A 15308-nucleotide genomic window follows, 5' to 3' on the forward strand; every position below is an offset into this window, starting at 1 on the left:
TGGGCATGTATGTAGAATAGTAAGCTGTTATTTAGATAAACTTCTAATACTCAGAGGATAAAAAAATAAGATAAAATGAACTAAACTTCTTTTATCAATTAAAATTAACTTATGCATTTTTTCTTTAATAAAAATTTAACTTATTCAAAAATTGAGGTGTATTAGTTAATTTTAATTTATAAAAAAAACAATTTATTTATCTTTTTTTTCAATAAGTACTTATAGATAAATTTATTGAAATAGGACACTCAAATTAGACTTAAAAATTAAATTTGATAAATGATATATTTTTGTTATTCACCAATCACCAGAAGAAGAAAAAAGTATACTTCTGTTTTGACATATTCCGATTCATGTTCTTGCTCATTAAAATTAAAATTTGAATACATAAAAAAATTAAACGGACAATATTTAAAACTTTGAGTCAATTACTTAAAAAGAAAAAAGACATAATGATTCAATGACAATGAAAAAAAAATTATTTTGTATGGTTAGTTCATGGTCTTTAAACTCATTACTAAAACAAGCAAATCAAGACTTGTGTATGCCTAAGTTGCAATTTAAATATTATTTTTCTAGGCAGATTTTTTTCTTCATATTTCAAGGTAACAGTAAATTCAAAATTATTCAACATTTATAAACTTTGAGACAATTACTTAAAAAGAAAAAACACATGATTTTTTATTCAATGAAAATGAAAAAAATAATTTATATTGTTAGTTCATGATCTTCAAATTCATTACTAAAACAAGCAAATCAAGACTCGCGTATGCCTAAGTTACAATTTAAATATTTTTTTTGGTGAATACTTAAATGGGAAATGCTCTTGAGTACGAACATATTTACATAAAATCTGAACGAATGTAATTTCTCACTAACGCTTATTTTATATTTCAAGTTTCTTTAATTAGTATCTATTTTCAAAGAAGCTGGAATATTTTTTCATCCGTAAAACTTTCAATATGTTTTAGACTTTTATTTTTCTAAAATTAAAATGTGTTATTTGTTTGTATGGACCTAACTAGATTAGGATACATTCAAACTTACCATGATAACTCTTTATGTTGATTATGCATGTAACTGATATAAAATATGACTTTTTTCCTATTAATTATATATATGATTGATGTAAAGAAAAAATAATATACGTAAATATTCACATATTTATTTTGGATAAAAAAATAACACATTTGTAAGAATAAATTTTAAATTTTTTCAAATTTATGAGATTAAAAACATAGTTTAGCCTTAAAAATAAATATGGATTCTCATTGCACTTATTCGTACAAAAGGAATTCTTACCAAATAGCATTGCTCTAAAATCAAATCTTGATATCTTATTTTTTTTCTTATCTTTTTAATAATTTTAATTTATTAATTTTTAAAAAATAATTACATATCATAAATCATAACACGCCAACTATTTCTTATGAAGTAATAACAAGTCAATTTCGTGCTTTCGTACTGCCTACGTTCGTACCATACAGCCCTCTACTTGTATGTTACACGTTGAATACCTACGTATCATACTTTTTTTTTTTTGCGTTTATTTGAAAAAGTTGTTATTAAGAGCATGTATGAGAAGTTTTAGATAATTGAATGGTCTTGATTTGGGAATGCAAATAGTGATCAGATAAAAAGAATGTAAAATCGATAAATTTAATTGTGAAAAAGAGGTGCAGAATAGCAAGGACAAACCTTCAAGCATTCAAAATTGTCAACACATTAAGTATGAATTCCGTATTTAAAGTAGGGTCTCACGCTTGGCATCATATTATATTCTGATTTATGTTGTAATAATTTATTTATTTATTCATTTATTTACTGTGTAGGAGATAATGCGGCTAATGCATTGTGATTTCATCAAGACATCTCCAAAGCTGCAATTCTGCAGTTAGCCAGTTACAGTTTCAGCCATGGATCACAATTTATCGGAGATCAAGAGATATGAATGTGAATAAATTGAGCTTTAACCGATCCTACCTCTGCAAGTGGTATAAAAAATTATTAATATTTCACCAACTTTTTTTTTACAAGTCTTTGTTTTTAATTTCAGATTGAAAAATAGTATACAAGACTGATGTAGTATACCAATGCAACAAATGAAACAACGCATAGGGGATCTAGTTTTATATGGTACTATACCTTGTAGTTTTCAAGCATATAAAATGTACGGTTTACTCGTATGCTTGTCGTTTTCTTTCTATGTAGGATTTACTTTGTAGTTTTGATTATGAAATTTGGGATTTACCTTTTATATGGCATTGTAGACAGATACAACGCGTAACTTTTTTCCCACTTGAGCTTAGTATTCATTAAACATTGCGACAGTTTTTTAAAATTATTTATTATAAAATCAAAACAAAAGCTTAACAATGAGTAACCGCACTCCTATAATATCCTTATATACCATAACAATTCCTTAAGAATCAATATTTAGGCAACATATTTTAACAGACTTTAGTGAACCTAATGCCAATTAAATGATTGACAAATCCATCGGGGCGTTAGCATTAGTAACTTCAAATCTAACCCCCACTGGCCACTTTTCTGACAATCTCATGTTCAATGTATTTTCTTGGTAGAAGTGAAAAACAGAGAAATAAAATGGTTCAAGGGTATCGTCTTAAAGAAATAATCCATTGTTCTCTCTAACCTGTGACTAAGTGGATTCTATTCAATCCAATGCACTTCCAACACTTTAGCCATAAAACCGTACCGGTCAGCAGCTTCATCGATCTGGCATATATATATATATATCCAACTTGAGACAGAATATAACAAAACTGAAAAACGTGCAAAACAACTTGGATGTGAAATCGTTACCATTTTCTGTGTTGGACGACCAGCTCCATGACCAGACTTGCAGTCAATGCGACCAATTATAGCGTTTGTCTGGGGACTTTTTTCCAAGCTCGTACAGAGGACATATTGCATGGTCTGATAGATATTGAAAATGTGTTAACAGAGAAAGAAGGTAAGAAAAATGGGAGTAGGACTATCGGCATGAGTTTCTTGCCCATACAGTAGTCAAGTGAGAGTGGCAGTCAGATACCCCCAAATATGCAACCACAATTTGTAAATATATTTTAGATTATAACCACGTATTCTGTAGTTTGCAACATAATTCAAAAATTGAAGTTAACTTGTGTCTTCAATCTGTGCATGCATTAATGAGAAGCAGACTAACCGCTAATAGCTTCAATGTGTGCAGTGGCACAACACGATCATCATGATCAGCTGTCAACAGCATGGTTGATGGATACTGAAATGACTGATCATGATGCTGTTCCCACGGTCTCCGGACATTATGTAATGGTGAGTATCTAGAACAGTCGATAACAGAACCATCATATTTTCAAGACACACACAAGTTACATATCCAAACAGTAGGAAATCACAGGAGTTCATTAAGCAATATGGCTTACAAAATATGGTTAAAGAACAACATGATGAAATATTATTTACTTTTTTTTTTACATTTTTCTTCGAGAGCCTTAAAATATGAGAATAAAATGAAAACAGGAAATCTCAAATTCAACAAACAGGAAGAAACTCTAAACATTAATGCTGCTACAGTGTTAGTAAAAATTGCACAACATAGCAAATAGCAATCCCCGTACAGAACTATTACAAAACTCATGCGAAATGCATAGCTTTATGCCCTATACATATATCTATCAAGATAGTTTCAGCTTCAGCATCAAAGCATAGTGAGTTTTATACTCAGCATACCAGGTATCTACACAGGCCACTCAATGAGAGTCAAAATGTTTAGCCATATATATAATATGACCAAATTACCTTTTAATGTTTAGAGTTCCTTATTCTTTCTTGTTATATTGATCAATGATAATCTATCAAATAGCAAAGGCATGTGGAAGCCATGCAATCCTATATAAAAGTACTATTTAGGTCTAATGGCACTATCTCTTCAGTAAAAAGCATAACTAGCTTGAATTCCAGGGGAGAAGAGATCAAATGCATTTGAAATTATGAACCAAAAAAATGGATTTTAAATTAAGGACCAAGGATGGTGAATAGTATGATAGTCCAACTAAGAAATGTGGTAGGGCCAGGTGGTGTGTAAGGATTTAGCTATGGCTCTGTTCATCACTTCATTATGCACCTAAATTATGATAAATCTATCCATGTCTGACAATTTAGTATTTAACTATTTTGAAATGCCACCTTTCAACCCATCAGTCCATTTAAATTGTCCAAACATAACCCTACCGTCACCACACAGTTACAGCATCATGACACCAGTAATTTTGAAATTTTGCCACAAATTCAAATAAAATTATTACACATGTTACTTTTCACATAAAATAGGCCACAAATACAAATAAAATGATTACATCATGTTATGGATAAACCTTACTTGATTAGCCAATGAAACTCTTCCTCCTTGTCTGAACAACCATAATCAGAGGTCCAAGCATGACCTGAATAACTATTCAAAATCAATATGGGAAACTTATATAAACAACATACTGGACATTACAGATCGAAAGAAACCTATGGTAAATTTGTGGAACCGTAGCATGTCCATAACACCAACATGAGCCAGAGCACAGCCAAATAAATCAGGTCTCTGTACAGAGAAATAAGAATCTAATAACAGAGATGTTGAAAGGGAAGATATATATGAAAAAATAGGAAGCCAATACAAATAAATTGGACCTGATTTATACAAGCACCAACAAGAAGTCCACCATTGCTTCCACCTTCGATGCATAACTTTTTGGGTTGAGTGTAACCAGTAGATACAAGGTATTCAGCAGCAGAAATGAAGTCATCAAAGCAATTCTGCTTTCTTGCAAGGGAGCCTGCTTTATGCCATTCCTCCCCATATTCTCCACCACCACGAATATTTGCTATGCTGAAAACAACACCTAAATGTCTTGTGAGTACAATGCGACTGACACTGAAATATGGCGTAATATTGATGTTAAAACCACCATATCCATATAACAAACATGGGTGTGAACCATCCAAAGTAATATCCTTTTTGGCAACAATGAACATTGGGATCTTGGTACCATCTTTACTAGTCACGAAATCCTGAAATGTGGAAATTACATCAAAGAATAGAACAACCAAGTTGAGCAACAACTATACAGATTCCAAGAGAAAGCATGCCCTTACTTGTTCAGAATAATGTGATTGCAAAACTGTCTATTTAATAATGTGAACCTAAAAATTAGATATCTTAGCAGCATCAGAAAATACTTTTTAATTTTTTTTACCTGTTTAACATGAAATTCAGACCGATCAAACCCAGGGACAACAATTTCACGAAATATCTTCATATCAGGAATCTCTGTTCCTAGGTTGCACTGGTAGATGATACCGGGAGTTAAGAAGCTTGTAAAGCCAATGAAAACCACACTATCTTCACGTCGTGCAGAAATTTCAGAAACACTGCCAATCTCAATTGGTAATTGATGCAGCAAGGATCCTGTTTTTAAGTCTCTTACTTGTAGAAGATACTTCACATCACTCAAGTAACTTACTATCAGTTGGTTGCCATTTACAGCACATGCTGACTCCAGTACATCTTTTTCAGACTCTTGGAGAACATCAGCCCAAGCAGTTGGTTCTTTCAAATCTACTCGGACTATTTTATATTTTGGAGCATCTTTATTAGTTAAAAATGTAAACACGGTGTCATCATTGGCAATGGCTTCATACTGTGCATCAAAGTTATCAATAAGTTTGGCAAATGGGAGGAGAGAATTTCCATTCCGAAAGCCTTCCAGCGCATTAGGAAGTTTGGACAAGTCGCAGTAGTAAAGTTTGTTAACTGGATCACACCCTTCTGCAATATGGAGAAGGATGTACTGCACAATCAACAAAAACTGAGAGTCAGATTCATGAGAAATTTAAAATCATGCATAAAATTCATTGTAGTTTTGTTACACCACTTGATGAAAAAAATCAAATTATACTCACTACATGCTTGGCTTGCAAAGTTATGAACTAATCATATTTCCTACAATCTTCTCTTAGCTCTATAACACTACGTATGAACATAGATTCAGGATTTTAAGAAATTTTTTAAGTCAAGATGCTTCAAGATAATATTTTTCTGATATTAAATAAGAAATTTTTAAAACCATCAGAGTAAAGCTCCAGGTTTTAAGTCAAGATGCTTGAAGAAAAACAGATTTCTATTGAGCAAAAACATTTTATCATAGTAATATTCAATATAATCCTCAGCCACTTAACCATACCATAATGCTAAATTGGAAAGGTTTAAATATATTTTTGGTCCTTGAAAATAACATGTATTTTGGTTTTAGTTCCTATAAAAAATTTATTTGTTTTTAATTCCTAAAAAATTACAAAAATCATGCACTTTAAGTCCTTGCTAAATGAGGAACTAAGACCATATAATTTTTCTTAAGAATATGGACTACAAATGAATAAAATTTTTATAGGAACTAAAACAAAAAAAAAAGTCACATTTTCAAAGAGTAAAAACATATTTAAGCCAAATGGAAATTAGGCAAAGCAAAACAGTAGAGATCTAGGTTTCCCAAGCAAGACACTTCAATGTTAAATCAGGTAAATAGATGCCTTCTAAAAAAAATATGTAAGGCAGGGCACTAAACATGTAAGCATCAGTAACATTTAGTAAAAAGCACAAATGCATTAGTTAATTTTTCTTATTTTATGTGCAAATAAAAAGAATACAGATAATGTCTCATAATTCTAAAACAATGACAAAACATTAAGCACCTTGCCATCATCAGTTACACTTCCTCCAAACGTATATTTAGGATTTTCAGGATCTCTCCAGCACAAAATATCTTCCGATTGATCTGTACCCAGAAAATGATAATAGAGCTGATGATGAAGGTTAGCATTTGTTTCAGTACCAGCATCTACTACTTCTCCATCTCTACAGAGTAAAAGCAGAGCAATTAATTCAAGTTTTAAGTCAAGAAAACTTGAACTGATCCTACTATCATCACCATGAAAAGTTATTTACAAGATCTCCCATTAGAAATAAGGCCAACTTTAATCGTCTTGATCAGAACAAGCAAATTCAAGACCATTTGCTCTCCGTGTTTACAATAGTAAATTAGAATAACAAGCTCCCATTTTTTATCTTCCTTTATGACCAACAGTCAAAAGACCAGATTCTATCACATTTTAACTAACACGTAACAGTTTAAAACTTAAGAACCTCCAGAAGTGAGAAAAACCAAATCCTGTATTTCAGGGAAAGAATGAGCGCACAGGAGATCACTTACTTGGGTGCTGGATAGCGGCTATAAAAGAAACCTTTGCCATCGTGCGTCCAACTAATTGAGGAAAACTTGACCTGAAACATAATATTTACAATGAGTTTAATTTTTATGCTATGTCAGCATAACAGTGTCTATTAACCAGAAACCATCGTTGGTATCATTTATAAGATAGTTATTGTGGAAAACAACAATTATTTAGACTTAGTGCATATACTATTTATTCATTTACAATTACAACCATCAGTGGGAATTTTGTATGCCAGTTTTAATATCTAGTAAAGGTACAATGTGATACTCACCCACGATAAGGTATCAGGCTCAACATTCCGGTCCTCAATCCGCATTACTTTTATAGTAGTCCAATCGCTACCACTTGAACTAAGCGCATAAGCCAAGTACTTGGCATCTTCGCTCACCGAAAGTGTGCTCAGGGAAACGGTTCCGTCTTCACTGAAGGTATTGGGATCGAGCAAAGCCTCTGCCTCTCCCTCCAAACTCTCCTGAAAATAAAATCAACATATAAATGAATCCGAGAGGAAAAACTCAAAAACCAAGCAAAGCATTGAACGCACAATTACTAACTAATTAGCTATCAAACCTGCACATATAGAATGTTTTGCGGCTGAAGGCCAGTGTTATGGAAGTAAAAGTACTTATTGGCTCGCCTAAACGGAGCGTCGTAACGAGGATGGTCAAATAGCTTCGTTATCGTTTCCCTAAGCTTCCCTCTCGTTTCGCATTTTTGAAGAACCGAATCCGTCAGCTGAACCTGTTTCGCTACGAACTCTTTCACTTCTTCCGCATCAGGATCTTCGAGCCTTAAACAAATTAAAAAATAAAAAAGTTAAAGCATATATAAACGACATTTCCACGAGATTCGTCTCTAACCCGAGTTCAATCATTTTTGCAAATTGAACAGCGGAAACAATTGAAATTCATTTGAGTACCATCGATAAGGATCGGCAATTTTGACACCATGGTAATCTTCGACGACTGAATCGTCTCTGCGAGCAGGAGGATAGTTTAGGGCACAAAGCGAAGCCATGCCACTCCGAGGACGAAGATAACTGAAATGGTAAACGTCAACGTGTCGTGGTGTGGAAAAGCGGCACCGGGTTGAATACTCCGAGGTTTGGTAGCAGTAGGGTGATTCGGGAATAATCACTATTCGCTGTTTGTATGTGTGATGTCGAAAAAAGGAAACCAAACAACCAAAGTTATAGGAAAATGATGCCTAGAGAAATAAACAGAAGAATAATAGATATTGTGATAATTAAGATTATAGTAATAAGAAGAATAGAAAGAGATACAGAAATGAAAGTGTATTAAATGTGGTGTTTAAAATGATGACTTGAGTATTTGCAATGATGAGTTATTCATGTATTATTGAATTTTGTTTATTTTTCTAGAATTGATTTCTGTTTACAAAAAATTAAATGAACAAAAAAAATTACTAAACCAAAATTAAAAAAAAAAACACAAACGAAAATAAACTAAATTCACATTAGACAAAGCATTATTTTTCTAATACAATAAATACATGACCAGTTGTATAAGATATTAAATTTAATTGAAAGGTAGTGTTATTATGTTTTGTTATTAGATAAAAAATATTATTTTTTATAATGTTATTTTAAATTTAAATTCAAACTAAATTCTAATTAATTACTCTGGGTCAAAATATTTAAATTAAAATTAAGCAATTTAAAAAAAATTATGATTCACCTTTGTTTTTTATTAATGTTATGCATTTCTAATCAAATGCCTTAATTCAAATTTAATTTTCTAATGATTTAGAATAATTTTATTTTTTGGATAGAAAAAGAATTTACAAACTAAAATCCAATGGAAAAAGACGAAGAAGCAGTGTTATTAAATACAGCTCGACCTGATGGTTTATTATATAATTCTTTTAATTGGTTTTAAAATTACTTATTTATTAAATTAAATTTTATAATTTTATTTTTAATTTTTTAAAGAAAATAATATTATTAAATATAATTATTTTTGTTTTATTATTTAATTTACTTAACATATGTCTTAGGTGAATATTTTTATTTAAAATCTGAATTTTCTAATATATTTATTTTTAATATAATTATATTGCTAAATATAATTAATTTGTTTATGTCATTAGATAAAAAATAAAATTAATAAAAAACATTAATTTGTTTATGTCATTATATTGCTAAATATAATTAATTTACTTAACATATTTATTTTTAAAATCTGAATTTTCTAATCTCGTTTATATTCTTACCACATTAATTCGTGTGGCAATAAAAAATAACTGTTAATTAAATATCTTTAAAGATATTTTCAATATATTTTTATTATAAAAAATAGTTCATATTTAACACTTATTAGTATCTTTTGGATATTTTAATCTTTTATATTAATTTAATTATAAATATAACCTATGTAAAAAACATATAGCAACCAAAACAATTGACAGTAGTAAGAGTGGCTCCTCCATAAAGGTAAAAAAAAAAAAAAAACACACAAATGCATTATTGTGAAAACAATTTAGGATAATACCTCGTGGATCCTATGTAGCAAAAATAGTCCTTGTGGTGCAAGTTGTTTACAAACTACACTCTTTGGATAAATTATTTTTTAAAACACTCATTATCGCCCGAAAGTCCTTTTTCATTGAAACAACAATATTTCAACTCTCTTTGGAATAAACTTATCACAATGGGAAAGAACAAAAGATGTTGGAGGATGAAATCATTATTTAATTTACATTTTCTCCAAATCACTTAAATTCTTCAAGAAGGTATTTTTTTGTAGTTAATGTGTTTTCTTATCATCCTTAATTTGTGGAGTGTTCAACTTGTTTTAGTTGAAAAATCCAGAGTAATTAAAGAGTAAATCGAAAAGTGGAAACTTACGATCACCATCTGCTTTCGACTGGTGGTGTTCTAAATCTAAAAATGAAATCGACATAATTTGGTTTTTCTTCTTCTATAAATACACTTTTTTTTGTTTTTTTTTTTCAATCTACACTACTTTGTAATTTAATTCTCAATATACACTATTTGTGACTTTTTCTCTCCTTTTTATATTTTTTAATTTAAAATATTATAAAATATAAATATTATATTATATAACTTTTTAATTGGTTTTAAAATTATTTATTTATTAAATTAAATTCTATAATTTTTTTTAAAGAAAATGATATTATTAAATATGATTATTTTTTTTATTATTTAATTTACTTAACATATTTTTTAGGTGAATATTTTTATTTAAAATCTGAATTTTCTAATATAATTATTTTTAATATAATTATATTACTAAATATAATTAATTCGTTAATGTCATTAAATTTAATTAAAAATGAGAAAACTTTTTGTTTAACTACTTATTTATAGAAGAACATTATATTTCATTATCAATAAAATACTTAAACAATTACACTTACCTAAGAAAAAAAAACTTTCGTTCATTTTCTTCTTCTTCCATCTCACTAGGAATGCGAGTTGAAACGGAACGATCCTTTGTCGTCCTCTTTCTCCTTGGATCAGGACCCATTGATCTCGTTCCATATTGATTAATTAGGGTGGCAGCAAAAAATAATTGCTAATTAAATATCTTTAAAGATATTTTTATTATCAAAAATAGTATTTAGCATTTATCAGTATCTTTTGGATATTTTAATCTTTTCTTTTCATATTTGTAAGCTATAAATAATAAAAATATCAATTCTTATCACTTAAGTAAAAAAATAATTGCTAAATAAATATTTTTAAAGATATTTTTAATATAGCAGTTATTACTCTTTGAAATTTTATGTCTATTGTATAAGATAGATGTATCAATTATTTTTTTTCTGTATTTTTTAGTTTATTTTAATACTACTAACTAATTTTATTATTTTTTAATTAACGATCATAACAAAAAAAATATCAACAGCACATAAATTTAACTACAAAAATACATACATATAAAGTAATTAAAAAATTATACTATAATTTTATCCAATTTTTTTTTATCTGTCTATATTTTCTTTAAAAAAATAAAAAACAAAATTATAAAATTTAATTTAATAAATAAGTAATTTTGAAACCAATTTAAAAAATTATATAATATAATATTTATATTTTATAATATTTTAAATTAAAAAAACAGAAAAAGAGAAAAAGTCTCAAATAATGTATATTGAGAATTAAATTACAAAATAGTATACATAGGAAAAAATGTGTATTAAAAAAAAAACCTCGACCTGACAGTCGAACAAATTAGACCAAAAATCGAGCACATGGTCGATAGAAGAAACATAAGCTAACAAAGGAATAACAATAAAATATGAACATCATAATCTAGTAAAATTGATTTATTAAATAATGAAATCTTGTCGAAGAGAATATGAATACATTTAGGAATGATAAAGTGGATTGGACTTATCAAGCCAAGCCGCTTAATAACTAAAAAATGGCAAGATAAATTAGACAATTCAATCAACTAACTTTTGGCGGATTAAAGATCAAGACAAGTTAATGTGCCGAGTTGACCCATTTCTAACATGTCTCCAATCCGGTAAAATTTCTTGCACTCCCATTATTATTTTTGACAGTTTTTATTACATTATGAAAAGTTTATTTCAAGATGAGTTTTTATAATGGAATGGAAAGTGTAAAAAATAATAGTTGAGGTCCAGGAAGTAACGTCCTCCGATTGTAATGTAATACGAATTGGACTTTTCCAATGCAATGGAGTGCAGGAAGTTTCACTTGTTTCATTTTTGGGTAACCTTGGGATCCACCTCTTCGTGAATGGACTTTGTAATTGTTTGATTGCGTTCTTGGATATCAACATGGGCTTCCTCCCTTACAGCAACAGTCGTATCACACTCCTTAACCAAACTATAAATTATTTGTAATCACATTTGTTAACAAAAAATTTGTGAAGCTAACAAAAAGCTCTACATTAAATTAAGTCGGTCGTTCAAATCACTGTCGCTTGATTGTCAAGGAATTTGAAATAGGTTATTACTTTTTTTATAATTTTTTTTTTCGATAGATAAAAAGATTCTTGAATCTTGAGACTAACTTGATTCTAAACTCTAAACATCAATTGACTTGTTTGTTTTAAAAAATGTTGCAAATATTTTTGTCTCATATTTCAATGAAGGATTCTAAATTTCTAATAGTAAAAAATAATTGATAAATCTTAAAATGATAATTTTTTTTACTCCTATAAGTAAACAGGAAATCCAAAATAATTTGATTTATTACAGGTTTTTTGTCAAGATGAATAAAGAGATATTAGCTCATTTAGAAAAAGGAATGATATAATAATATTACTCACTTAACACACAACTCCCTACGGATGAAAGTTAGGTGACTGTTTTTTGTTCCCTGTGCTTGCTACCCTAATAATAAGTAATAACCATAACATGTGGAAATCCTCTTCTCAATATTTGCCCCATTTTATTCTCTTGTTCTTTATTCAGTTAATATCATGGAAGATTTTTTTTTTTACGTAGAGGATTCGTCGACACATCTATAGACTCGAGAAAGATTACAATGATGACTTCATTGAATGTCAAATCGAATCTATTTCTAGATTCTCCATTTTTGTTGACGTATATGGCTTATAATTCCAAAATATGCAGAATAGAAATTTCAACGGCCTAAAAAATATAATGATCCAAATTATTTAACCCAGCAGCAGACTTAAAGCGTGATGCACAATTTGACGTGAGAAACAAACACACACTTAATGAACTAAGTGGAATTAACTATTTTTCCTCACTAATAAAATGAACCATTAAGTTCACTCGCAGTCAATCAGCACAAGTCACCAAATTTACTGAGTCAATCAGCACAGGTCATAGGATAGGTAATACGTGGTAAGATTAATTTTTTTTTACAGAGCCTTTGTTTTTTTTTAGGTTTAATTGGATGTTTATACTTTCATTATGATTTTATAATTTGAAATTAGTTTTTTTTTTCTATTATTTACATTTTATTTTTTTTTAATTCTTATATTTTGAAAGTGATTTTTTTAATTCTTATATTTTGTATTTTAATTTTTAATTATGAAAATGATCTTTTTAGTCCCTATATTTTATATTGTAATTCTCTTTTAGTTCTTATCATCAAAATATGAGTAATGTTATCAATTATAATTAACTACAAAAATAAAATATTAATAAGTAATTCATAATTAATTTATCGTAAGATAATTTATAATAAAAAATAATTGATAATATATAATTAATTTGAAACTAATTATTTTATTTTATTTTATTTTTTGTAGTAAAGACAAAAGGTAATTAAAATATAAATTATAGTGACTAAAAATGTCACTTTCAAATTATAAGAATCAAAGGTGAATTAAAATACAAATTATAAGAATTAAAAAAAATTATTTATAAGGATTAAAAGAAAATTAAAATATAAATTATAAAGATTAAAAAGATCACTTTCAAACTACAAGAACTAAAAGATATTAATCATGAAACTATAAAGATCAAATGAGTAGTTTAACTTTTTTTTATAATCATTTTAAAAATTATATTTAGAGTGTAACTTTTAATTTAAATTGTGACTTTTAGTATATAGCATAAAATATTACATTAACAATGAATAAAAATTTAACTCATATTGGATAGAGTTTGATGTGACCAACAATATAAAATAATTTTTTTATTTTGTTATCTAATCATAAATTATCTTTAAATTATTTTAAAAATCAATAAACTTATGATACATGATGAGTTATAATTAAATACCGTTTGAATTTTTTCGACTGCACATGCCCATAATTCCTTCTCTCTTTTCAATATAAAACCATTAAGTATCTACTCTTCTACCTATTTGTTGTCATTGTCAAGGAAAATATACTATAATTTAAGTTGTTTATTCTAAATTAAAAATATGTTTTTTTATTAAATATGTCTATTACAAAATTCAACTATAATATAATTTATATATTTATAAATATAAATTTATTTATTTTAAACTTAAATGTAATAAAATTTATATATTTTAAAATATTTATTTATATTTTATATTATTCAAAAATAAATATTTATTTTGTGTGATGTACAAACCAAAAGAATAATTAAAAAATCTGTTTTAATATTTTGCATAAACTATATTGACACCCCTAAAGTTTCTTAAAATTACACATAATATTCCTTATTTTTTTACACCTACACTAAATTATTTAAACAACATTTCATTACACTTACACATTATATTAACCCAGTTTAATTGTTTGAAAAATATTATATTGTATACCCTTTAAGGGAACTTACTTTAATGGTAAAAAAAACCCAAAGAGTCTATGTGTATTTACAAGAAATCTCAAAAATGTTATTGTAATTTACTCTAATATTTTCTTAAAAACACTTGATACCTATTTTTATTAAAGAATTTTCGTTTATTTGTTTGTTCTTAAATATAATATTATAATAATAAACTGTCAATCCTTGCAAGTATCCTAAATGAATTTAATATTTACTTAAGAGTTTAATGGTAATATATTAATAGTATAAAATAATTTTACACTTTTATTCGATAAAAAATTGTCATTAATTTTTAAGGTAATTTTTTAAAAATTAACACATATCATGGTGGATTATGAAATATATTAACTGTGAATAAATTTTGTTCTCTTTACTTAAAATACACTAGTAGTATAAAAAAATTATAGTCATTCATAATTGTGCTTATTCAAACAAAGACTTCCATTTTTAAAAAGAAGCTCTGTTCTCCCCTCCATTTTTTTTTTCTTTAACTAAATGGATATTAAATGTCTCGGAAAAGATATCATCATTTCAAGTTCAAAATCCAAACCCTAAACGAAAAAGTTGTGCCTAATAATAACTTCAGGGTGGAAAATGAATGTCCTCTCCACAGGTTATAAACACACGCACATTATTTTATACTTTCCTCGTCCACTTTGCTTGGGACGAGAGTCTAGCCAAGCAGGTTAGCAGGGTCTCTATAAACTCCTTTGTTTTCATCTTCACATGAATTTGTTCTCTAATTATCTCACTTTGATTTGAAATTTGGATTATTATCATCAGGG

The 15308-nt window shown here is 28.1% G+C and overlaps 1 protein-coding gene across 1 annotated transcript; it reads right to left on the bottom strand.

Annotated features, from left to right (window-relative positions):
* Window positions 1–2369: 2369 nt before the first annotated feature.
* On the bottom strand, window positions 2370–8464 carry LOC114408531 (prolyl endopeptidase-like). The gene is made up of 12 exons (XM_028371614.1): window positions 8210–8464; window positions 7861–8080; window positions 7562–7762; window positions 7266–7336; window positions 6748–6910; window positions 5253–5846; window positions 4687–5067; window positions 4522–4597; window positions 4385–4448; window positions 3191–3326; window positions 2827–2940; window positions 2370–2739 (listed from the first exon to the last, which is right to left on the bottom strand). Exons 1-12 carry the CDS (start codon window positions 8305–8307, stop codon window positions 2674–2676), a joined length of 2184 nt encoding a protein of 727 aa, XP_028227415.1. The 5' UTR covers window positions 8308–8464; the 3' UTR covers window positions 2370–2673.
* Between the last annotated feature and the right edge of the window lie 6844 nt (window positions 8465–15308).

Source organism: Glycine soja, chromosome 4, assembly GCF_004193775.1.
Source record: "Glycine soja cultivar W05 chromosome 4, ASM419377v2, whole genome shotgun sequence".
Taxonomy (NCBI): Eukaryota; Viridiplantae; Streptophyta; class Magnoliopsida; order Fabales; family Fabaceae; genus Glycine; species Glycine soja.